This window comes from Myxocyprinus asiaticus, chromosome 12 (genome assembly GCF_019703515.2).
Source record: "Myxocyprinus asiaticus isolate MX2 ecotype Aquarium Trade chromosome 12, UBuf_Myxa_2, whole genome shotgun sequence".
NCBI lineage: Eukaryota > Metazoa > Chordata > Actinopteri > Cypriniformes > Catostomidae > Myxocyprinus > Myxocyprinus asiaticus.
Window position 1 is genome coordinate 7,344,880 of NC_059355.1, and position 25,150 is coordinate 7,370,029.

General features: G+C 37.6%; 1 protein-coding gene across 4 annotated transcripts in view; it reads right to left on the reverse strand.

Annotated features, from left to right (window-relative positions):
- Positions 1–25,150, reverse strand: part of LOC127449073 (myosin-10-like) — a 91,167-nt gene that overhangs the window by 58,426 nt on the left and 7,591 nt on the right. For all 4 annotated transcript variants that reach the window (XM_051712218.1, XM_051712216.1, XM_051712217.1 and 1 more), the window contains exon 3: positions 24,985–25,141. In XM_051712218.1, the coding sequence (XP_051568178.1) occupies positions 24,985–25,141 (157 nt within the window). The remainder of the gene's footprint in view (positions 1–24,984; positions 25,142–25,150) is intronic.

Below are 25,150 nucleotides of genomic sequence, written 5' to 3' on the forward strand. Positions count from 1 at the left end.
CTCCTGGGTCTATAAATATGGACTGAAATGTATCACAGTTCAATTCAGCACATCAAATACAATATGAATAAAATATTCTGATATTCCAAATGTGGGTGGGACTTCTGCCGTAAGTCTTTCTGTGGCATTCCCTAGCTCTGGCTGCAGTCATTTTAGACCCTGATTACAGCTGCGAATCGCAAATGTTCAGCACTAAATATAGTTGTAAACGGGGGTGCAAAATGTTTAGTAATTAGATCACAAAAAACACATACAGAGATAGTCAAAAACCACATTGCATTTGAGGATTAAAAAGTCATCCTGATGCGTTCCAAACGAAAGCGGAGCACCACCTCTCACCAGTCAATCACCGTCCGAACTTCACTGCTCTTCCTCAGTGTGCTGATTTGAACATGCGAGGTGACAAGATGACAAACACACATCTGAAGCTGAACTAACATAGGTACTTCACTCAAACAACCAATAATTTTGCTCGAAATGTTGCGTTTGTGCTTTGATTTAATCTCAACTGCATCTGGGGAAACAGCGCCTGTTTTGCTCACGCTTTCTTTGATTCTATTGTAAGGAGTGTGGAATAGAGACTCCAGCCAACATTGTTAAATGCATTTCGGGGGCTCGGGTTTCTGATATCAGATCAAATTTACAAGTGCTGGCTAATGCTAAACATAGATTTTCTAAAATTGTTATTCATGTCGGCACTAATGATGTCCGGCTTCGTCAGTCAGAGATCACTAGAGATGATGTTAAAGAGGTGTGTGAACTTGCAAAAACGATGTCAGAAACTGTAATGTGCTCAGGCCCCGTCCCTACTCATTGTGGTGATGAGGTTTATAGTAGATTAGTGTCACTAAGCGGCTGGATGTCTGAGTGGTGTCTAGAGAACAGCATAGGATTTATAGAAAATTGGAAGAGTTTTTGGGGTAGACCTGACCTGCTAAAAAGAGATGGACTCCATCCCTCCAGGGAAGGTGTTGCTCTCCTCTCCTCTTTGGATCACAGTCTTAATAATGACAGTATTTGACTAACTGGGGCCTAGGTCAGGAAGCAGACAAACTGGTGAATCCGAACGTCTGCTAGCTGCCTTGATACGTCACATAGGTCACATAAACGACAACACAGAGGCTGTATCACCTAGATATCATAAAGAGACTGTATCTGTTCCCCGAACTACCAAACAAAAAACTCACTAAATAATTTAGAAAAATTTTGATTAAGGTTGAAGAAAAAAATTTATAAAAAAAAAAAGGTAAACATCATATAAAAGGTAGGGCTACTAAATATTAGATCTCTTTCTACCAAAGCACTAATTGTAAATGAAATTACTGATTTGACTGAAACCTGGCTTAAACCAGATGAATATATTAGTTTAAATGAATCTACTCCCCCAGGTTACTGTTATAAACATGAGCCTTGTCTGAAGGGTCGAGAAGGAGGTGTTGCTACAATTTACAGTGAAGTTTTTGGTGTTACTCAGAGGACAGGATATAAGTTTAAGTCTTTTGAGTAATAATGCTTAATATGACACTGTCTGATACAAATAAAAAAATCTCTTGTCATATTTTGCCCTTGCTACAGTATATAGATCACCCGCGCCTTACTCTGGTTTCCTTGGTGACTTCAACATTCACATAGATAATGAAAGTGACATATTGGGAGTGTCAGACTATTGGAGTCAGACAAAATGTGACAGGACCAACTCATCCCCATACGCTAGATTTAATTCTGTCATATGGAGTTGATGTTGATACTATAGAAATTCTACCGCAGAGCGATGACATCTCAGATCATTACCTTGTCTCTTGTATGCTGCGATCAGCTAATGTTACTCAATCTACACCACGCTATCACTCAGGTAGAACTATTCTTTCAACCACCAAAGATACCTTCACTAATAATCTTCCAGAATTGTCTCACATACTCAGTAAGCCAAAAAGTCTAGAAGAACTTGATGAAATAAAAGAAAACATAAATACAGTCTTCTCTAGCACTCTTAATAGTGCCTCCCTGCTTCAATTGAAGAAAATTAAAGAAAAAAAGCCTCGCACCATGGTACAATGATCACACTCATGCTCTCAAGAGAGCAGCTCGGAAAATGGAGCGCAAGTGGAAAAATACAAAATTAGAGGTATTTCACGGTGCATGGAATGATAGTGTCTGTAGCTACAGACAGGCACTAAAAGCTGCCAGGTCAGCATATTTGAGCAAACTCAAAAAATAACCACAACAATCCTAGGTGTTTATTCAGTACTGTGGCTAAATTGGTTAGGAATAAAGCAGACAATAGTAATGACTTCATGAATTTCTTTACTGATAAAATTGAAATAATCAAAAATAAAATTAGAACTATGCAACCAACTGTCACAGCACCAATTTTGCTCAGCAACTTCAAACCTTTGCAGTCATATGTCATGAAGAGCTAACAAAACTTATGAAAAAGTCAAAAGCCACAACATGTATGTTAGATACAATACCAACAAAGCTCTTAAAAGAGGTATTCCCAGTAATCTCAGAACCTCTTCTTAATATTAACTCCTCCTCGATATCCTTAGGACATGTCCCAAGAAACTTTAAAATGGAGTGGTGGTGTCGCAGTGGGATAAAGCACATAACTGGTAATCAGAAGGTTACTGGTTTGATCCCCACAGCCACCACCATTGTGTCCTTTTTTTTTTTTTGTGGATTCTTCCCCTTTTTCTCCCAATTTGGAATGCCCAATTCCCGATGCGCTCTAAGTCCTCGTGGTCGCATAGTGATTCGCCTCAGTCCAGGTGGCGGAGGACGAATCCCAGTTGCCTCCACGTCTGAGACAGTCAACCCGCGCATCTTATCACGTGGCTTGTTGAGCGTGTTGCCACGGAGACATAACGCGTGTGGAGGCTTCACGCCATCCACCGCGGCAACCAAGAACAAACCACGTTATAGCGACCACGAGGAGGTTACCCCAAGTGACTCTACCCTCCCTAGCAACCGGGCCAATTTGGTTGCTTAAGAGACCTGGCTGGAGTCACTCAGCACACCCTGGGATTTGAACTAGCAAACTAGCGAACTCCAGGGGTGGTAGCCAGCATATTTTACCACTGAGCTACCCAGGCCCCCGTCACCATTGTGTCCTTGAGCAAGGCACTTAACTCCAGGTTGCTCCAGGGGTACTGTCCTTGTAATAAGTACACTGTAAGTCGCTTTGGATAAAAGCGTCTGCCAAATGCATAAATGTAAATGTAAAATGGCAGTTATCAAACCACTTATTAAGAAGCCACAGCTTGATCCTAGAGAATTGGCTAATTACAGACTGATTTCAAATCTACCATTTATGTTGAAAATACTAGAAAAGGTAGTGTCCTCCCAACTATGTTCATTTCTACAGAGAAATGGAATATATGAACAATTTCAGTCAGGATTTAGGCCTAATCACAGTACAGAGACTGCACTTATCGGATTGTGGCTGCATTTCTCTTCCAGTGATCTTATCTTAGTGCTGCCTTTGACAAGATAGATCACAACATTCTCCTGAATAGGCTGGAGAATTACGTTGGCATTAGTGAACTTGCATTAGCATGGTTTAGGTCCTATTTATCAGACCACTACCAGTTTGTATGTGTAAACAAGGAACTGTCAAATTAAACAAAAGTTAAATATGGAGTGCAACAAGGATCAGTTTTAGGACCTCTGCTTTTCTCCTTATACATGCTTCCCCTGGGAGATATTATCATGAATCATGGAATAAGTTTCCACTGTTATGCCGCCGATACCCAACTTTATATTTATTCTAAACCCAACGAAAACTCACTATTCTTCAAATTAGAAGAGTGTATCAATGAAATCAAAGCTTGGATGGCCAGAAATTTCTTTCTACTCAGTACCGACAAAACAGAGGTTCTAATGATTGGACCAAAAACCTCTAAAAATAAGCCGCTAAAATATAGTTTGACTCTCGATGGATGTACTGTTACGTTGTCATCTTCAGCAAAAAAAGTTGTTGTGTTATATTTGATACCAATCTGTCAGATTACCAACCAATCTGATACCAAATTTCCAAGAACAGCATTCTTCCACCAGAGAAATATTGCTAAATTACGACACATGCTCGCTGTTGCTGATAACGAAAAATTTATTTATGCATTCATGACCTCAAGACTAGATTATTGTAATGCATTACTGGGAGGATGTCCAGCAAGTTCAATAAATATACTTCAATTGGTTCAAAATGCAGCTGCCAGTGTGCTGACTAGAACTAAGAAATATGATCATATTAGCCCAATTTTATCGTCTTTACATTGGCTACCTGTTAAAATTCTGTTAACTACATACAAAGCTTTGAATGGTCTAGCTCCACAGTACTTAAGTGACCTTCTGACACGCTATATTCCGTTACGTTCATTACGATCACAAAATTCTGGCTTGTTAATTCCAAGAATATAAAAATCCACAAAAGGAGGTAGATCCTTTTCATACTTTGCTCCTAAACTATAGAACAGTCTCCCTAACACTGTTCGGGATGCAGACACACTCAGTTTAAGTCTAGAATAAAGACTCATTTATTTAGCCAGGCATACTGGCGGCCAAAGGTTTGGAATAATGAACAGATTTTGCTGTTTCGGAAGGAAATTGGTAAAGTGGCATTCAACTGATAACAAAGTATAGTCAGGGCATTACTGATGTAAAAAACAGCACCTTCACTGTTTGAAAAAAGTGATTTTTGATCAAATCTAGATAGGCCCCATTTCCAGCAGTAATCACTCCAACACCTTATCCTTGAGTAATCATGCTAAATTGCTAATTTGGTACTAGAAAATCACTTGCCATTATATCAAATACAGTTAAAAGCTATTTGGTTCATTAAATGAAGCTTAACATTGTCTTTGTGTTTGTTTTTGAGTTGCCACGATATGCAATAGACTGGCATGACTTAAGGTCAATATTAGGTCAAAAATGGCAAAAAAGAAACGGCTTTCACTAGAAACTCGTCAGTCAATCATTTTTTTTTGAGGAACGAAGGCTATGCAATGCTTGAATTTGCCAAAAGAATTGAAGATTTCATACAAAGGTGTACACTACAGTCTTCAAAGACAAAGGACAACTGGCTCTAACAAGGACAGAAAGAGATGTGGAAGGCCAGATGTACAACTAAACAAGAGGATAAGTACATCAGAGTCTCTAGTTTGAGAAATAGATGTCTCACATGTCCTCAGCTGACAGCTTCATTGAATTCTACCCGCTCAACACCAGTTTCATGTACAAGAGTAAAGAGAAGACTCAGGGGTGCAGGCCTTATGGGAAGAATTGCAAAGAAAAAGACACTTTTGAAACAGAAAAGCAAAAAGAAAAGGTTAGAGTGGGCAAAGAAACAGACACTGGACAACATATAATTGGAAAAGAGTGTTATGGATCTTAACTCCATTGAGCTTTTGTGGGATCAATTAGACTGTAAGGTGCGTGAGAAGTGCCCGACAAGACAAGTGCTACAGGAAGGGTGGGGTGAAATGTCACCTGAGTATCTGGACAAATTGTCAGCTAGAATGCCAAGGATCTGCAAAATCTGTCATTACTGCACATGGAGGATTTTTTCTCTTAAACTACTCTTTGAAGTAGTTTAAGAAGTTCTGAAAATTTTCTCAAATTGTAATAGCAATTTTTCACGTTATTAATGTTCTGACTATACATTGTGATCAGTTGAATGCCACTTTGGTGAATAAAAGTACCAAAATCTGTACATTATTCCAAATTTTTGGCCGCCAGTGTAATTAGGCTGCTTTAGTTAGGTCTGCCAGAACCAGAAACATCCATCATGATCTATAACTCTGCATAAAATTGAATGGCATCTATGCTAATATTATTCTATTTGTTTCCATGTCTCAACCTCGGGACTCATATTCCGAGGTTACCAAAGTCTGCCAGATCCAGCTCCGTTCCTGCTTGGTGTCGGACTCCGCTGCTATGTGTCGCTGACAGATGATGACAAACTACAGCTGGTGCTAGCCAGACATCACTTCAGTTTTTTGACTTCAGAGGATAAACTGATGCCAACTCCAACTGTAAGACATCAGATACTTCATATGCCACTGCCTGAACCTTGGATTTAGGATGGACCCCACCGAACCTCACCGAAATGACCTGCAGGTTGAACTGCGACGCACCTCATTTATCTCTGCCTGTATCGCCTTTGTCTATTGATGGACTACACTCTTGAAATGGAATATTCAGACTATCATATAATTGCCAACAAAAGCCTTCATCAGCCAACTAACAAAGGACAATGCATCTGTGTGAACTTCTGCAGTTAATCCAGGATGGACTTCAAAGACATTAATCATCTTAAAGTTCTTTTCTTTTTAAAACATTGGACCTTAACGCTCAATTTAATTTACAAATTTAAAACCATGACTTGCACTGCACAAAATAACTAATACTGGCATTATATTCATGATGTTAGCCAGAGAGGAACTGGCCCCCACAGTGAGCCTGGTTTCTCTCAAGGTTATTTTTCTCCATTAACCAACATCTTATGGAGTTCTGTGTTCCTTGCCATAGTCGCCTTTGGCTTGCTCACTGGGGTTATAAATACAATTATTATTTAATTATTTAATATCTAAACACAATCATATTTAATCAAATTACACAATGTTCACTGTAAGACATTATATCACAGTTTCATTTTTTTTATTTTATTTTATTTTTTTATGTATGATTTCCTGTGAAGCTGCTTTGAAACGATGTGTTGTGAAAAGCACTACACAAATAAAAATGACTTGACTCCTCCCCCCACCTTCTCCAGTTAAGGTTGCGTTTGGAACAAATTTAATAAAACACATGAAGTATGTGATGGTCTGCTGACCAATCCTTATGTCATATTAAAAAGATACGTTTATAAACGGTCTTTGAATACGTGTTTGGAAGCTCCATTTTATATGAACTATAATGTCCACACAATCACGCAGGCTTGAAATGTTGCTTATTTATGTCTGTATACTTGTGCTGGCATTTTGTAATCACCATGTCATTATACACAGAAGAGCTGTTGAGGCCTTGACAAAGGATGCAGTGAAAAGAAGTCAAGAGCCCTCTCTTGACTTGATAATATCCTTCCCTTTTCTGCAGCTGTGCTGATAGGAGGACATTCTTCGGAAATCTTGACTGCCATATTAATGCCTCTATATCCAAAACAGATAGGGTCATGAACGTCCAGAGATGGGTGTTTGCCACTCAAAAGGAAATGTCTCTGAGCACATTGGAAATAACAATGCAAGTTTTTCAAGGGACCGGCCTCCACCCCAGGAAATGGTTCTGGTTCTTGTAACCTGAGCCCTGAACCTATTTTCTGAAGTACCGTTTATGGTGTTCTTTTTATTGTGCTGCTTATGATGTCAATGAATCAAAAATCGTGTTTTTTATTTATTCCTTGTTAAAGATGCCCCTTTTCCACCTACAGGGTGCCACTGCCAGAGCCAGTGGGCAATATGGAATTGAAAAGGCAGTTGAAAAAGGCACAAATCAGCTCCATACTGCCCCCTAAAACCTGCTTTTCTTGAACTGCAATCCACCGCTGGATTACCCTAAGACAGGACACATACCAGACTACATCACTGCCAGACACCAGAGAGGAGACAGACAAAGAGAAAAAAGCCTTTCAACACTATAGCTACACTGACATTCCCTCTGTATAAATGGGATGCATTTCTTATGTGTGTGCATGTGCCAGAGGTGGTAAAACTTAAAGCTGAGAAGTGCTGGACACACAATACATTGAAAACTGCACTACAAAGCTGGTTTCCAATAACAACTACAGTTTGTTAAATATAAAGCCTGCAACAAACTGTTACATTGCATAAAATCTAAATGCGATTTATTTTAATGCAATAATAATAGCAAACATACTTTTTGAAGACTAGAAAACTGCTTGAAACAAAGACTTTGGAATACTTACAACTGGCAATACAATCTCAGGGATTTGATCCATTTAATAAAAAATAAATGAACCACAATAATCTGTATTACAGAACTGTTGCTCTAATCAATCCATAAACAACCACCACAGCCAGAAGAAATTATGAGAAAGTAAAAAAAAACAAAACAAAAAAAAACGTTTGTACTGCATCCCAATAGGGGTGCAGATGGGTCTGTTTTGCCATAACAGTGAAGCAGAGGGGCGAAGTAAACAAATCCTGTCAGAATACTGTGTAACTCGTGTTCGTGTTCAAAAATGACATAAGAACAATAAAAGCACCATTAAAGTAGTCCATATGACTTGTGCATTTTATTCCAAATCTCTTGAAGACATGCGATAGCTTTATGCATCGCAAAAGGCTGTTTAATAAGTAAATATATAGTATGCATGCGCAGTAGGGCTGAAACGATTAGTCGACGTTATCGACAACGTCGACAATAAAAAATTGTCAACGCAATTTTTTGTTGTTCAATAGTCGTTTGATCTCATTTAACGTAACATGAGATCACATTAAACTCTAATGATGACACACAAGAGCAGCACTGCAGTTTGCACCTGACTCAGCTGACAGTCCAGATGCACTCTAAACTTTCCAAACAGCTTCAGGTGATGTAGATCGCAAAGTACGAGGGAATTATACAAAAATACCAAATAAGTAAATACAGAAGCACTCTCGTTGTGGAATAAGCGGAGCCGGAGCTCTTTAAAGGAAACACCCCGGCTTTACACCTTAAATGCATTTATATTTAATGCATTATATATTAAATAATTTAAAGGTAATGCTATCAAATATTAACAAAGTGAATGTAAACTTCTGACCCATTGGGAATGTGGTGGAAGGAATAAAAGCTGAAATAAATAATTCTCTCTACTGTTATTCTGACATTTCACATTCTTAAAAAAGTGATCCTAACTGACCTAAGACAGGAAATGTTTTCTATGATTAAATGTCAGGAATTGTGAAAAACCGAGCTTAAATATATTTGGCTAAGGTGTATGTAAACTTCTGACTTCAACTGTAAACAACTACAAAATCAGAAACTGGCATTTCTCTGTACAGTCAGCGCCTCTTCTACAAGTTATGTGAATGTCCCGATCTAAGGGAGAGAGATTGAAACTGCACCCGGCTGAGGAACACTTTGTCACAGGGACGCTCATCCCTCAGACGCGCTTGCTGCAGCTAGATTATAACGTGATGGCTCGCGACTTACTGAATCATAATGTGTCACTGTGCATTTCTTATCGTGAAGAAATCTGGCAATACGCAGCTTTATTAATAAGAGAGAGTTTGTTTTTTTGTGAGTTAAAGATAGATTGAAGTGAACAAAGGTGAGAGAGGGCAGTCTTCGCCCCATTATACAAAATACGTTTTTGATTTGTTTTTGTTTTGGCTTGTTTTCCAAAAATAATATCTAAAACTCCTTTAAAACAACGTACATTTACTTTAGCAGCTATACTGCAGAATAAAAAATTGTTATCTGAGAAAGTTGAATATAATATTAAAAATACAAATATTTTAAAATATCTAAAAATCCTTCAAAAAAAGATGCATTCTCCTGAGAAGCAACATATAGACTTGCTTTAAGAGAATAGATCTTGAATATACATATATTTTGTCTTCACTGATCTCGCAGAAGTATAACCAAGTGAAAAAACACACTTATACACAAAATACACTAATATTTAAGATACACTTTCTTAAAGCAAGTCTAAATATCTTATATGTTGCTTCTCAAGTAAATATCTTGTTTTAAGGATTTTTAGACAATTTTAAATGGACAAGACAAAAACACTTGATAACAATAGGATTTTTTGCAGTGAATTTCTTTACTGAATTAAACCTAATAAAAAGTATTTTTTCCCTTTAATTCAGTGAATGTCATTTAGATGTATTTTTAAAAGATGATTCTGTCCTCTTTATTGTTAGTAAGCATGTTTAATACAACCTTTTAAGTCTGGGCACAAGCTGAATAATGGGTTAAAAGCTTTGCAGTAATCGCCGAATAGTTGAATAATCATTCTAATAATCGTTAGATTAATCGATTATCAAAATAATCATTAGTCGCAGCCCTAATGCGCAGCACATTTGAATGAATGGTGCGACTCTGTTGACACGCACATAAGCACACGCAGGCTGGTGATGTACTCAAGGCTATTTTCAGCCTTCAGAGCATACATTATTATTATTATAATTATTATTTGTTTACAAATTACAACAAAATTTAAATTGGGTTCCAAAAATTAACTGTGTGAATGAAAAAGTGAACCAAAAAGAGATTTGAATCCTTTAAAGTTCAGATAAAAGTTAAAAGTATTTGAAAAGAAAACTGGCTTTTTTTCTACTGAAGACTTTCAGTGGAATTACTGATCATTTTGAGCTAGTAAATAATAAGGTTTTTTTTTTCTATAATAGGCTATACATTTATATTGAAAATGTTTAGAGGTGTGTGTTTCTTTACATGTAAAAGAGTACCCCCAATTAGAAAATCACAAAGTGAGGTATAGATATTCTACACCGATTAGCCTAAGAGAAAACACTGATATCGGATTGGGATCGGTAACGGCCGATACTGAGATTTCAGTTATTGAAATCGAACTGGTAGAGAAAAAGTGGTATCGGTGCATCCCTATGCAACTCAGGGAAAATTTACTTGCATTTACCACAGAAGCATGAAGTGAAAGTGCAAGAAGTGTATACAGACAGCATAAAGGATGATTTAATACAGTTTTGACGAAGAATCTGCCAACATTAAATTCTTGCCCAAATGTTGTAACCATTAGTCCATTGGCAATTATTTTCTGTACCCTGGAATGTAGATTTATGGAAGCTTGTTTTTGCCAAATGGAAGAAAAATGTGCTTTGGTAAGTTATAATTATTAAATGCTATTAAATATTAGATCACAGTAGATCTGGGCGATTTCTTCGATTAATTTGAATTTACATTTTTGACACTATTTAATTTTTTTTAAATCATGAAATTGAGGTTTTGCATAAAATATTAGCAGACGCTGTAGTTGGATACACTGTCAATCCACCAATGGCTGAATATAAGAGGGAAAACAAATGTTCACAACCCTTGGCTTGATGCCGCCCTCAATCTGACGAGCTGAACGTGTGGAAATATGCATGGCTGCGTGCTCCTGTGTTAACAACACAGAGACCAATATAAAAGCCGGTAATATTTCCAGTACGACTGTACAGTGTTGATTGTAGGTAGACTTTGTCCATCATGCATGTTTACACCGGCTTAATCAAACAATAACTATGTTCTGTGTAAATTGTGTAAGTCATGAAGCTGAAGCATTTTCTGAAATGTAAACAGAAATGTAAGTTTATAATAAAGTGTTAGTATATCAAATCATTTTCTGTTACACACCTTTGATTTCTATCATAAAAAAACAGGTTGCCTTGCATTCTAATAAGGAACATGTTATTTGAATTAGGGATGTGCAAGACTAGTCGACTAAACGGTTCTGATGCTGCTAGTCGACACTGGAATATTTCCCCCATTAAACTGATCATAATTTTTACACATTTACATTTGGCTTTATATATATATTTTTTTTTTTTTTTTTTTTTTTTTTTACAGAGGCTGCACTTAAATTACTGTCATATCAATGATACATATTTTAAATAGAGTTAATAATACAAATAGAATTTAAAAAAAAAAGAGGATTTCTGGAGTAGATACAGAGTTTAATTTCACCTCAGGCTGCGCGTGCTTCTTTCCTCTCACTCGCGGCACGCGCAGGAAAATGTCATCTCGCAAAACAAGCAAACTCAGCCAAGTAGTTTTGAAATCACTTCGGTGGTGCGGGAATCGGCTTCCCAAATGTTTGAAAGTGTGATGTTTTCACATTCGAGTCTTCTTTAAATCTGTGCATGCTTGTACGTTATTTTTACGCTGAGCGGGCTTTTTCAAGCACAGGATAGCCGCCTCAGTTGAGTCAAGTCCCATTTTTCACCAGACCATGTTGACAGGTTAATTTTGCTCAGCAAAAAAATTATGCTTTTGAGTAAGTAGCCTGGAAAATAACTGTTTTAGACTAGGTATGCCATTTTTTAATCTGCTGATTAAGAAGGCTATTTTCAACAAGGTGCCGACTGCTTAACATGTTAAACTATCTTTTATTCTGTGTGCACGTCATGTTTAGAATACATTAGGTTTATTTTAGGCTACATCACAGGCCTATTTTTTTCTATCCTATAGCAATTTTTTTATTATTATTTTTTTTTACATTGTAATTGTTATTGGTTGACGTTCTTTACCAAACAGCTGTCATATTAGATCAATGGTTAATGCGCGACTGCACGTCATGAAATACGCGCAACTTTTCAGCGCATTTTTTTCCTCTCTCGTAGATTCGGCTTAGTCTACCTGTTAATTATTTTCAAAAATGTCCTGACTGTTTTAATATGTTAAGTAACTTTTACTTGGTGATTTCCGTTTAGAACAGGCTTTTAGGGTTGTTCCATTGATCCTGCACTATTCATTCAATTGTTTTCAATAAATATGTCTGTTAAATATTAGCTAACACTGATTCAGTGAATGCGTGTCATGTTCTATATTTAATGTACAATTATCATAATTCAATGCGAGCATGTCACAGATAAATTGTAAGTGTGTTAAATAAACACACTTTTTTTTTTACTGTTTTCTGAAGGTTGGTTTCTCTTTAGACTAGTCGGTTACAAAACTTCTGTTTAAACGAAAGTCAAATTACTTGTCGCGCACATCCCTAATTTGAATCATGTTGGAGTTACTTTTTTGAAAAATACCTTTAAATGAAGGAAAATAGAATCGAAAATTGTAAATCGTCCTTAAAGGAACAGTTCACCCAGAAATGAAAATTTGCTTATAATTTACTCACACTCAGGCCATCCAAGATGTATCAGAGTTAATTTCTTCATCAAAACAGAATTTAAGACTTTTACGATTTCATTTCAGGCCTCCTCCTCTAAACAATGCAAGTGAATGTACTCCATTTTTTGATGGTCCAAATGCATATTTAGGGTGCATCAAAATAATCCACACGACTCCAGTCGACAAATAAAGTTCTTCTGAATGCAAACGGTTGATTATTTTGATAAACAAAACAATACTTATATACTTTTTAACTACAAATGTTCACTTCTGTACATCTCTGTGACGTGCGCTCATGAGAGGGATGACGTAAGGGATGATTGTAAACAATGACGTGCTTCCTGACTCCTCCACGTGACGTGTGACCTTACCGAGGTGTTTATAAAGAGCTCTCGTGTGCTGCACAACATGGGTCGGGTAGTTTCCACTTCAACTTGTCTCCGTTGTTTTAACGTGTTTCATAATGCAACACATTTTTCACTTGGCTGTGAATTGACGTCACTGACGGGGCGTCTCTGTGCTTACCGCAAATATCCATCTAATTGATACTGAAAATCGTTGTCGATGATTTTCATTATCGATAATTATCTATTTTATCGATAAGTTGTTGCAGCCCTATTTTGAATAAATCACTCATTTCTAACATTGGGATCCTTCAGAAAGCTATACAGAGCTGCAGTTTGCCCACAACCCGGAACACAATAAAGTCTGGGTACGTTACTCCACATTATAATCTTTTCATTGGTTAAAAGCAAACAACAGGAACAATAGAGCAACTTCCAGTGATGGGTCGTTCATCAATGATTCATTCATTCTGAACGAATCTTTTATGTAACACAGAAGAACAAGTAGTCTCAGAGAGAGTTTCGTTCATTTTTTGTTGGCCGCGCATGTGCATTGCGCAACCTCCGCTCGTTTGTTACGTGAAAACCGCATAGGCGCTGTACAGGAAACAGAAATGATTAGTTCACCTCTCGAGTCTTCTGGTCCGAGTCGTTCGTTCTTTTGTCACACGACAGCTGTATACGCCAAGCAGTGACAAAAGAACGAACGACTCCGACAAGAAGATTCCAGAGGTGAACTAATCTTTCTGTTTCTCATAATTTGTCCTTGGCTGCATTATCAATTTTTCCTTATTGAGACTATAATCAAAGTTTGCGTAAGTAGACGTGTTGGGGGGGGGGGGGGGGGGGGTTTGGCTATTGAAAATGTAACATTTTAATTTAATTCTGCTCAAATGAACAAAATGAACTAAATGACTTGAATAACGATTTGTTCATTTTGTTGAACGAGACTCAAAGATTCAAGCCAGTAAAATTATCCTATCTTCCCATCACTAGCAACTTCCAGTGTTGGCATCCCTCAGCCGTTCTCTCTTTTAGAATTCACAATGATTATGTGTGTTTTGGAGGCAGGGACTATGCAAATGACTCCTACCTTCTATGTCACAAGGTGGGAAGATTAAAAAAAAAATTATATATATATATTTTTTTTTCTTTTTTTTTTTTGCAATGTGGAAAAAATAAATGCTCTTTTGGGGCTGAAGAGGAATTTTTGAATTCTAAAACGTAAAATGTTTTATAGTACAATGACCACTTGTATGTTAGAATTTTAAGAAAAAAATTATTCCTCATGAAATGAACACTTTAAGATAAAAAGACATAAGATATTAAGTCATATTTATGACATAAAAAGGTTTAAATATCAAAAAGTTAAAATTAGGATATGAGTCATAATTATGAGATATAATTATCAGATAGACCTAATGATCAGATTTGATCAAGATATCTGAAGCTTTCACCTATAACCATGAGACTGACCAAAGGTTTAAAGTCGTTGAATGAAAGATGTCACCTCAGCCACATTCGTTTTGTTCTCTGTGCCAAAGATTCTACTTGCTTAAAATCCTTTCAAGGGTCCACTTGTTCAGTATATTCCATGTGATTCCACAAATAAGGCAAGTATTTCATAGTTAGCAAAACCATGTTTGAAATACTCCTCAATGTTCACAATTCATTAGGCCACTATAATTCTATCCAATGAGAATACGTCAGATCAACAGAGTTTGCAACTTCTAATTATGACTTACGATCTCATAATTACTTATGACTCATGTAAAAAATATAACTTTCAATCTAATAATTATTTTTTAATTATAGGGCTAAAGGGAGAGTTTTTCTGTCATAAATATGACTTTGTATAGTATATAGGTTTTTTTTCCCCCCATATGGCTGAAATAGGCTTCCATTTAGAATTTGATCTTACTAATTTTTAAGAGTGACAAATATTAGTGGAATACATCTGCCACAAAAGTGACAGTTTGAAGTTTATATATGTAATTCATTTCAAGATTTTCAAACTGTGATCCAAAAGTACTTTATTAGGTGTCATTGCCATTACTGTTATTTATATTTTATAAAAAAAAGTATTCATTATTTAAAAGTCAACTGACCGCCGACTTGTAGTGTTTGCAAGTCAAAGGCTTAAACTTTCTCCAAAAAGTGAGAAATTTAATTACCATCACACACACAATACACAGTATATACAGTATGTATGTGTGTGTATACACACACACACACACACACACACACGTACTGTGCAAAAGTTTTAGGCACTTGTGAAAAATGTTGCATAGTGAGGACTTTGTATCAATTAACATCATACAAAGTCCAGTAAACATAAAAAAGCTAAATCAATATTCGGTGTGACCACCTTTGCCTTTAAAACAGCCCCAATTCTCCTAGGTACACCTGGACACAGTTTTTCTTGGTTGTTGGCAGATAGGATGTTCCAAGCTTCTTGGAGAATTTGCCACAGTTCTTCTATATATTTAGGCTGTTTATGTAATCTCAGACTGACACGATGTTCAGTGGGGGGGCTCTGTGGGGGCAATGCCATCTCTTGCAGAGCGCCCTGTTCTTCTATTCTAATCTTTTCTATTTGAAAAAGTAATGTTTGGGAGTCTAAAATGTATTTTTCCTACTGACACTAAAGCTGACGTCCCCTACTCAAATTTCTCGAGTGTATTCTCAAATACATGATTTCTGAATGAAAAAATAATTTCACTTTGTAAATGATGTTAGTTTGACAAGATGGATTTGGCATTACAATGGGACATTTGAGCTCACAGATGCCAAAATATTCTGGCTTGAGTGAATCATTGTATGAACTGCAGTACAAAAGCACTAGGTAATAAGAGGGCAATGAGAAGCATTCCTAACAGAAAAACCAACCCATCTGCTGCAACGGCTGTCCACAGGAATTTAGCATGTAGCTGTTTGAAGTGATGAGCCAGTCAATCACACACTGAGAAATATGACTCAGATGTTACTCAGTAAGCCAAGCCAGATATGGTCTGATCAGACGTTGACTGCACCTCTATTACAATGTACACCATCACATTTGCATTGACACATATTAGGGATGGCCATTTTGGTTATTTTGTCTACTCGAGTACTCAGACTAATTACTCATCGAGTACTCGAGGGGCAATGACATGTACATAACTGTATATATAGTAACATGTCTGACAAACGTCTTTGGCTGCTGCATTGCGTCTTGTTGTTCCAGTGTATCGTCTATTCATTATTATAGGCGGTTATAAAATATTTGGTTACAAAATGTAGATCAAATTGCATAATCAAAATATAATGCATCGTATTTATTCACTATGTGAAGATTCACTGCCCAACTCAATGAAAGATATGTGCATAACACATTTATGTTTAGTTGTCAGGTAATTGTCATTGAATTTCGAATTAAGTGAAGTCACACCACGCATGATCACCATCAATCATTGCTGCCACGTCCGAGTACACGAGTACTCGTGCCCATTCCTAACACCTATGTCAATAAACACAGTCAAATAAATACAGACCTTTAGACAGCACACACCAAAAAATAAGAAAAATAAAATAAATACAATCTACAGGTGGATTAATTCATAGACAGGAGATAGAGCTTATTGGAATGAAATAATAAACTGTATCATGGTGTAGCAGCTGATGTTTAGCGAGCTAAGATCTCATCTGCTTTTTCAAACGCTTAGCTCACAGAGGCATTATGGGATTCTGTAGCCATGCTGTGTAGGAGGGCAGTTGTTGCTTGATCCCTGTTGTGAAGGGGCGTGTTCTGCAATGTGGGTAGCCGACCTCAGGCTACAGAAAAAACAAACACCTCACTCACTAGGTCACGGCTGTCTGACACAAATAACCCTGGTTACTCCCTGTAGCTTTATGTCATAAACATCCACATGTACAAACAACAACAAAAAACAAAACAAATGCAAAACTCAAGTCAAACATTATTTATACATGAAACAAATACTCATCAAAAAACATGTGGTCCTTCTCTATTGGATTAGATGTGTGTCAAATGTATTGAATGTACCAAGAATTCTGAATATGACTAACTAAAAGAGGCAGTTAACACTCCACAAACAAGAATTATAAAAAGGAACAAAAAAATGGCCATTGCATTAGAAGATAAAGTAATATTTAAGAACCCTCAAGAAGCCCCTATTATCCATTAGAAGTATTGAAGAAAGCACAACTGATCTGAAAAATGTACCAAACCCTTTCTGAGCTCCCCTTGGAATGCCTTTGAAACAGAGTCTCTGGTTATTGTAATCTACACAAGATCTGTATGTTCCAGTGGGCTCAGGATAGATCAAATTCAAAAGGACAGAGTCATGAAACCCATTACTGTTCATTACAGTCATTGGTAACAGGTGGGTCAAAACATCAAATCTCCCCAGAGATACTGTGTTAGCATTAATGAGACAGTTCCAAAAGCAAGGAAACATAATTATTCTGTGTTCTAAGATACCTTCTTTTGGTTAAATTCTAAGGCAGCATCGCATGCATCCTTCATGAAGGCAATCTCATGATGCTTTGCAACAAAAGCAGTGAAAAACAAAATCCATTCAAGATGGTGGATTAAGCGAGAGAAATGTTGATTATAGATATACTTACTGATTAATAAACTAAGTATCAATAAAAATAGTTAATGAATTTTATTTCAAATATGGGTCTAATTAAAAATGGACTATTCAATTAACTATGATCAATTGCAGGGTTGGGAGGGTTACTTTTGAAATGTATTCCACTACAGATTACAGAACACATGCTGTCAAATGTAATTAGTAATGTATTCTAAATACTTTGGATTACTTCTTCAGCACTGGTAGATTTTTTTCACTTGTTTTGACTATAAAAACTCTGCCAGTACAGTAAGACAAAATACACATGTTAAAAATACATTCTCTGAAAAACCTAAATATCTAATGCAGTGTTGTTTCTAAAACAAGATAAATCAAACTGATCTTGTTTTAAGGATTTTTCGATATTTTTACAGGAAAACATTACAAAAATGATCATCAAGAATACGATTTTTGCCCTAATATCAAAGGTCTTACTAGAAAAAAAAAGAAATTATCCAACGTGAATTTTCATCATAAAAAAATATGACTGTGCCTGGTAACATGTGCAAGTAAAATGGCTAGAAATAGCATTTTAGCTTAGCGTAAAGCTGACAATTTACAGAAGGTTTATTTCTATTTCTTCTGCTCCAAACTTACTTCTCTGTCTGATCGTATGAATGTAACACATCATAAGAAAGTGTTTCACCGCTGTTCAAATGCACTTTGAATCGCATCATTTATATGTATAAATGTTTTCCATCTGAAAGGACTAAATATTAAATGAAACAAATGACAATAAAATGCAAAGTAATCTCTTCAGTAATCAAAATACTTTTTGAATGTAACTGTATTCTAATTACCAATGATTTAAATTGTAACTGTAGTGGAATACAGTTACTTATATTTTGTATTTTAAATACGTAAATCACATTACTCCCCAACCCTGATCAATTGTGAGTCGAGCCTCTCATGCGGAGCGCTATTACAATGGTGGGCAGAGTTGCTGCCTTTGCACAGTATTCCAAAATCAGTCATTAATGAGACTCCATCTAGTTTACAATGCTGCACAAGCCAGCTACCTATGTAAGGAGTAGACTACCTAGGCAGCACACTCGAAAGATGTGTTTTGGTTGAGCGCACATTAACGAGAGTGGGGTCACATGCCTTCTTTTTCACACCCATGCGATTAGTGTGATTAGAATGAAATGTTTCTTTTTTTGCTGCTTTTGATCTACAACTATCAACAACAGAAAGGGTATTAAAAGGAGACATTATTCAACACCAAATAAGTTGTGCATATATTGCACTAAACTTCTTCCCCACTATACAACAATCACTGGTGAGTGAAATAGTGTATAAACATTTATCAGCCAGTGGCTAATCATAAACCTTTCTAGTCGCATAGTACAAAATTTGATGGCATATGGGAAGTGATTTACTTGCAATGCAGATGGTTGGGCATAGTGTAAAAGATTTTTGTTTTTACCCAGCCCTACTTTATAAACCAGCAATCTCTGCCATCTCCCAGGTATTCCATCACATTAGTTTAGCAACCAATCAGGGAACATTTTGTTTTAACCAAATAATCCATTCAGTGACTAACTGATAAGTGTGATGACTACATTTCAGCATGATTGAAATTTAAGTGCGCCTCTGCACTGGGTAAATGTGGCTGCGAGATTGCATTTTAAATTCTGTAATTATATGTTTCAGACATAAATTTCCTGTCAGTGACTGTTTAGATTTTATAGCTTCCATATGCTTTTTAGAAAGACCAGTGCCACTGACATTCCTGGGTTCCAGCAGAGAGGGGTCTCCATAGCTGCACTGACTGAGCCATTTCAAAAATATTTGCTGAAGTGACCTTTGGCACTTCCAGAGTTCCCCAAGTTGTTATAATTAGCCCTTGGTAACAGAGTTCGGTCAACAGCCAGAGACCACATTATGATCATTTTCTGGCAGATTTATCAATGACAGATATGAATGGATGTGTGGTTGTGTAAGCCTGTGTGTCTGGGGATGTTATAAAATGTACCCTGGTATGCATTTTTTTTTTCTCCCCTTTTTCTCCCCAATTTGGAATGCCCAATTCCCAATGCGCACTAGGTCCTCATGGTGGCGTAGTGACTCGCCTCAATCCGGGTGGTAGAGGACGAATCTCAGTTGCCTCTGCGTCTGAGACTGTTAATCCACGCATTTTAGGACGTGGCTTGTTGAGCGCGTTACTGTGGAGACCTAGCGCGTGTGCTTCACGCTATTCTCCGTGACACCCATGCACAACTCACCATGCACCCCACCAAGAGCGAGAACCACATATTATAGCGACCACAAGGAGGTTACCCCATGTGACTCTACCCTCCCTAGCAACCGGGCCAATTGGTTGCTTAAGAAACCTGACTGGAGTCACTCAGCACACCCTGGATTCGAACTTGCAACTCCAGGCGTGGTAGTCAGCGTCTTTACTTGCTGAGCTACCCAGGCCCCGCATTTAACCTTTTAAGCTGATTGCTTCTCTACTGCATGTGTAGAATAACCGAATAGTGATTTTGGTATTCGAATAGTGGCACGCCAAACGGTTAACAGAACCAGACAGCTTTCAGTTTACACGGCCTGGATCGCCTTCTTGGAGTGTCACGGACTGCCCATCATTCAACATTCATGAGTGAAAGGAAAACAATTTTGATCCAGGCAGACAGAATACATGCTTCAGAGAAAGATATGATTGCTCCACATGAAGAAAACAATGGGTTTCCTCAAGTTTTGTGAGGTTCGTGAATAACATCTGTTTAAACTATGAATCCACATATTTGCACACAACAGTGTTTCCCCTATCTGCATTCAGCAGCACCACTGCTGAGATTTCACATGGTACATTAATATTCCTTATGCAACGTAATGCTTGCCAGCCCTAGTCAGCTGTGCGCTTTTTACACTGCGTGCATCTGAATATGGTTGGAAAAGCGAAAGAGATGAAAGGGACCCTACCTCATACACATAAATACATGAAAGTACTCACAGTGACATCACCGACTCACCATATAGCAGTCCAACGGGAGTGTGTCCTGCAACTGAGAAGCAGGATACCCGCAGGATCTGAAATTTGCCGCAGGATTGCGGACATTGCGCACAAATTTAACAATTCCCTTATGTTCCACATTCATAATGCGGGGGAATTCCCACACACCTTTATTCACTTTAACATGCAGTCACAAAACAGCACATTTGACAAGAGAGGCAGAAACAGCAAAAATAATTGTGTAAAATGCTACCAGAACTACTCTGGGTGAAGAGAACCTACTGCATACTGCAAGGTGAAGAGAAACTCTTAAACACCTGTTAATCTCTCATCTCCATCTCTCTAGAGCTCTATCTGATGAACAGTTGAAGTCAGAAGTTTACATACATTTTAAACTCATTTTTTAACCACTCCACAGATTTAATATGAGCAAACTATAGTTTTGGCAAGTCATTTAGGACATCTACTTTGTGCATGACACGAGTAATTTTTCCAACAATTGTTTACAGACAGATTGTTTCACATTTAATTGACTATATCACAATTCCAGTAGGTCAGAAGTTTACATACACTTTTAAGCAGCTTGGAAAATTCCAGAAAATGATGTCAAGCCTTTAAACAATTAGCTTCTGATAGGATGTGTACTGATTTGGAGGTGTACCTGTGGATGTATTTGAAGGCCTATCTTCAAACTCATTGCCTCTCTGCTTGACATCATGGGAAAATTAAAAGTAATCAGCCAAGACCTAAAAAAAAAAAATTGTGGACCTCCACAAGTCTGGTTCATCCTTGGGAGCAATTTCCAAAGCCTAAAGGTACCACGTTCATCTGTGCAAACAATCATACGCAAGTATAAACACCATGGGGCCACGCAGCCATCATAACGCTCAGGAAGGAGACACATTTTGTCTCAGAGATGCGCACAGTTTGGTGCGAAAAGTGCAAATCAATCCCAGAACAGCAGCAAAGGACCTTGTGAGGATGCTGGAGGAAAGAGGTAGACAAGTATCTATATCCACACAAAAAATAAATAAATAAAAAAATATAAGTCCTATATCGAAATAACCTGAAAGGCTGCTCCGGAAGGAAGAAGCCACTGCTCCAAAACTGCCATAAAAAAGCCAGACAACAGTTTGCAAGTGCACATGGGGACACAGATCTTACTTTTTGGAGAAATGTCCTCTGGTCTGATGAAACAAATATTTAACTGTTTGGCAATAATGACCATCATTATGTTTGGAGGAAAAAGGGTGAGGCTTGCAAGCCGAAGAACACCATCCCAATCGTGAAGCATGGGGGTGGCAGCATCATGTTGTGGGGGTGCTTTGCTGCAGGAGGAACTGGTGCACTTCACAAAATAGATGGCATCATGAGGAAGGAATATTATAGGGATATATTGAAGCAACATCTCAAGACATCAGTCAGGAAGTTAAAGCTCGGTCGTAAATGGGTCGTCCAAATGGACAAGCATACCTCCAAAGTTGTGGCAAAATGGCTTTAGGACAACAAAGTCAAGGTACTGGAGTGTCCATCACAAAGCCCTGACCTCAATCCGATAGAAAATTTGTGGGCAGAACTGAAAAAGCCTGTGCGAGCAAGGAGGCCTACAAATCTGACTCATTTACACCAGTTCTGTCTGGAGGAATGGGCCAAAATTATAGTAAATTATTGTGAGAGGCTTGTGGAAGGCTACCCAAAACGTTTGACCCAAGTTAACCAATTGAAAGGCAATGCTACCAAATACTAACAAAGTGTATGTAAACTTCTGAACCATTGGGAATGTGATGAAAGAAAATCTGAAATAAATCATTCTCTCTACTATTATTCTGACATTTCACATTCTTAAAATAGTGATCCTAAATGACCTAAGACAGGGAATGTTTTCTACAATTAAATGTCAGGAATTGTGAAAAACTGAGTTTAAATGTATTTGGCTAAGGTGTATGTAAACTTCTGACTTTAACTGTATACAGGTATTTTCTCTGCCATGTGAATCAGTTCATTTTATTAAGTATGTTAAAATAACATTTTCAATGCATTTTGTCAACATTAAATGGCCATTTATAATGTAAATGGTTAGTATTGACTGATACTCATAGTAGTTGGGGAGAATGTTAGTTTCAGTCACCATTCACTACACAGAAAAAAATATGTAGTGACAGTGCATAGTGACTGTACCTAACATTCTGCCTAACATCTCCTTTTGTGTTCCACAGGAGAGTAGTGGTCGACCGATATATCAGTGAGGCTGATACATTTTCGCATTTGTCCAATTTGTTTCTTGAGGGCGGCGAGTTCACCTGCTTGCACGTGAAGCGACTGAGACATGTAAACGGCCAGTCACGGTTCGTTTTATTGTTACGCGCCATCGTGTTACTACAATAATAGAATGTTTACAAAATGGAAACAGTTACTAACATCTATGCTGCTTTAGAAAGAGATAGAATATGCTGAGATTATCACATCCTTTGATCAAGCCATGTACAAATTAGAAAACGGTGCTCTGTTTAAAGAGTAAAAGAGTGGCTTTCAACCATAAATGTGTTTGAAATCACAAGTGCACATGCACGATAACTGGAATGGAGCCATCAAGAAAGGAAACATCTCAAGAGGAAAGTAAACAATTTAGTTCCGCTGCCGTAATCCCTGTAGATCTAAGGATATCAGCACGTGCAGCATTGTTGTAGGTGTTTCCTCCAGAAGCAGACACCAGGATCTGTGTGTCCCAGCCACAATTGACCTATCACGTCACAGCTTGTACTGCCCTCCCCACCATCGCCACACAAAGGCATCATTGTACCCCACAATGCAGGTCAGCCTCCTCCCCAGTCTGGGACGGCTCTGGTTTTCTGGCCACTGACAGATCAGGACAACTGGCCTGTCCTTTCTCCAATGCCAGAGAGTCAGCTTTGGTGAGAATTAAACATTGCATTAATGCCAAATGCTTATCCATTCACTTGAATAGAATTTTGACATCCAAGTTTGTTTACAACGAACGCCATTCACCAATATATCTACTTTGAGAATACAGACTTCTCTGTCAGACTCCACATCTTAATCTGTGACACAGTTGCCCACTCCAATATCCAACTGCCCCAGATTTACTGAGACATGACTTAAAGATTATTACAGCAGTAGAAAGTAGAAAAAATCATGGGTTGACTGAATCATGCCATTACATCTCCCAATCTTGCTTTTTACGATCACCCCATCCTGTCCACCTCATTGAGAAGAGATCCAGTGAGAAAACACATGCAGAAAGCGGTCTGAAATAGCTCAATTTTTCTGGGATAAGGAGCAATGGGGGTTACTTTGTATGATCTCCTGCTGTGATGGTCAGAAGCTTAGTATTCATTGCCAGTGACATATGACGAAGAAGTGTTGTTTCCAAAGGCCTGATTTGCCAACACACATTGAAAACGGCAGTACTGTTACTCCAGGGCTAAAAAGATTGTGACTGATCAATATGACATGTTCCCAAAGCAAAGGTCTTGTGTTCATTTTCATGGTGCACTTTTAAAATCAACATACACAAAACGTGCAAATATTTCCAGAGTGCTCGATAAGTACCTTGAGTGACAGTTTTGAGTAGTTTAACGCTAGCAAAAGAGCACCAGGTCTAAAACAATAGTTACTGATGCATATTATCTTTCACATCTTTCTTCAAATAGGCACAATTTAGCAACTTGGGCAAGTAAAACTCAAGCCTACCGCACAGAAACATGGAAAAAAAGCAGTCCCTTTTTTTTTCCATTCTCTGGGCTTATCCAAGCATACCAGATGTGGCAGAGAAAATTAATTTATCACTTGGGATGGAAAAACAAAGAAACAGACCATTCCAATTCTCCTGTCTACCTGACGATAACATGAAACACAAATTATAGCCAATAAAATTAAAGATTTGCTGGAACTGCAAGTAAATTGAGTGATTGAAATTCTGGTGAAAAGTAAGAATCTTGAATTAATTAAAAGGACAAAGGAGGAGGAATTGTCTGCTTAATTCAACACAGGGATATCTCATAGTTGTGATGATATAAATGCAACTTTTGCAAGACTTCTATTATAATTCAGCTCTCCCTTGATGTTAATCTAAATAGCAAGTGCTGAACCATAACACACCCACACTATAAAACACCCTTTTTATTTTTGTATTATCCTAATTGGAAATACACAACATTATGTAATGCATGAAGCCACCGAGACAATCCAACAAATGGATAATTGATATTTATATTCTTACCTTGAAGCATGCATCTGTAGGCAGACTCAGAAATAGCATAGATATGAGGTGGCATTTCGTGCCTCTTCTTGCCCCTGTACATCTCAATGATGTTCTCCGAGTATATGGGGAGGTTTTTGTATGGGTTTATGACCACGCAGAAGAGCCCAGAGTATGTCTGCAGAGA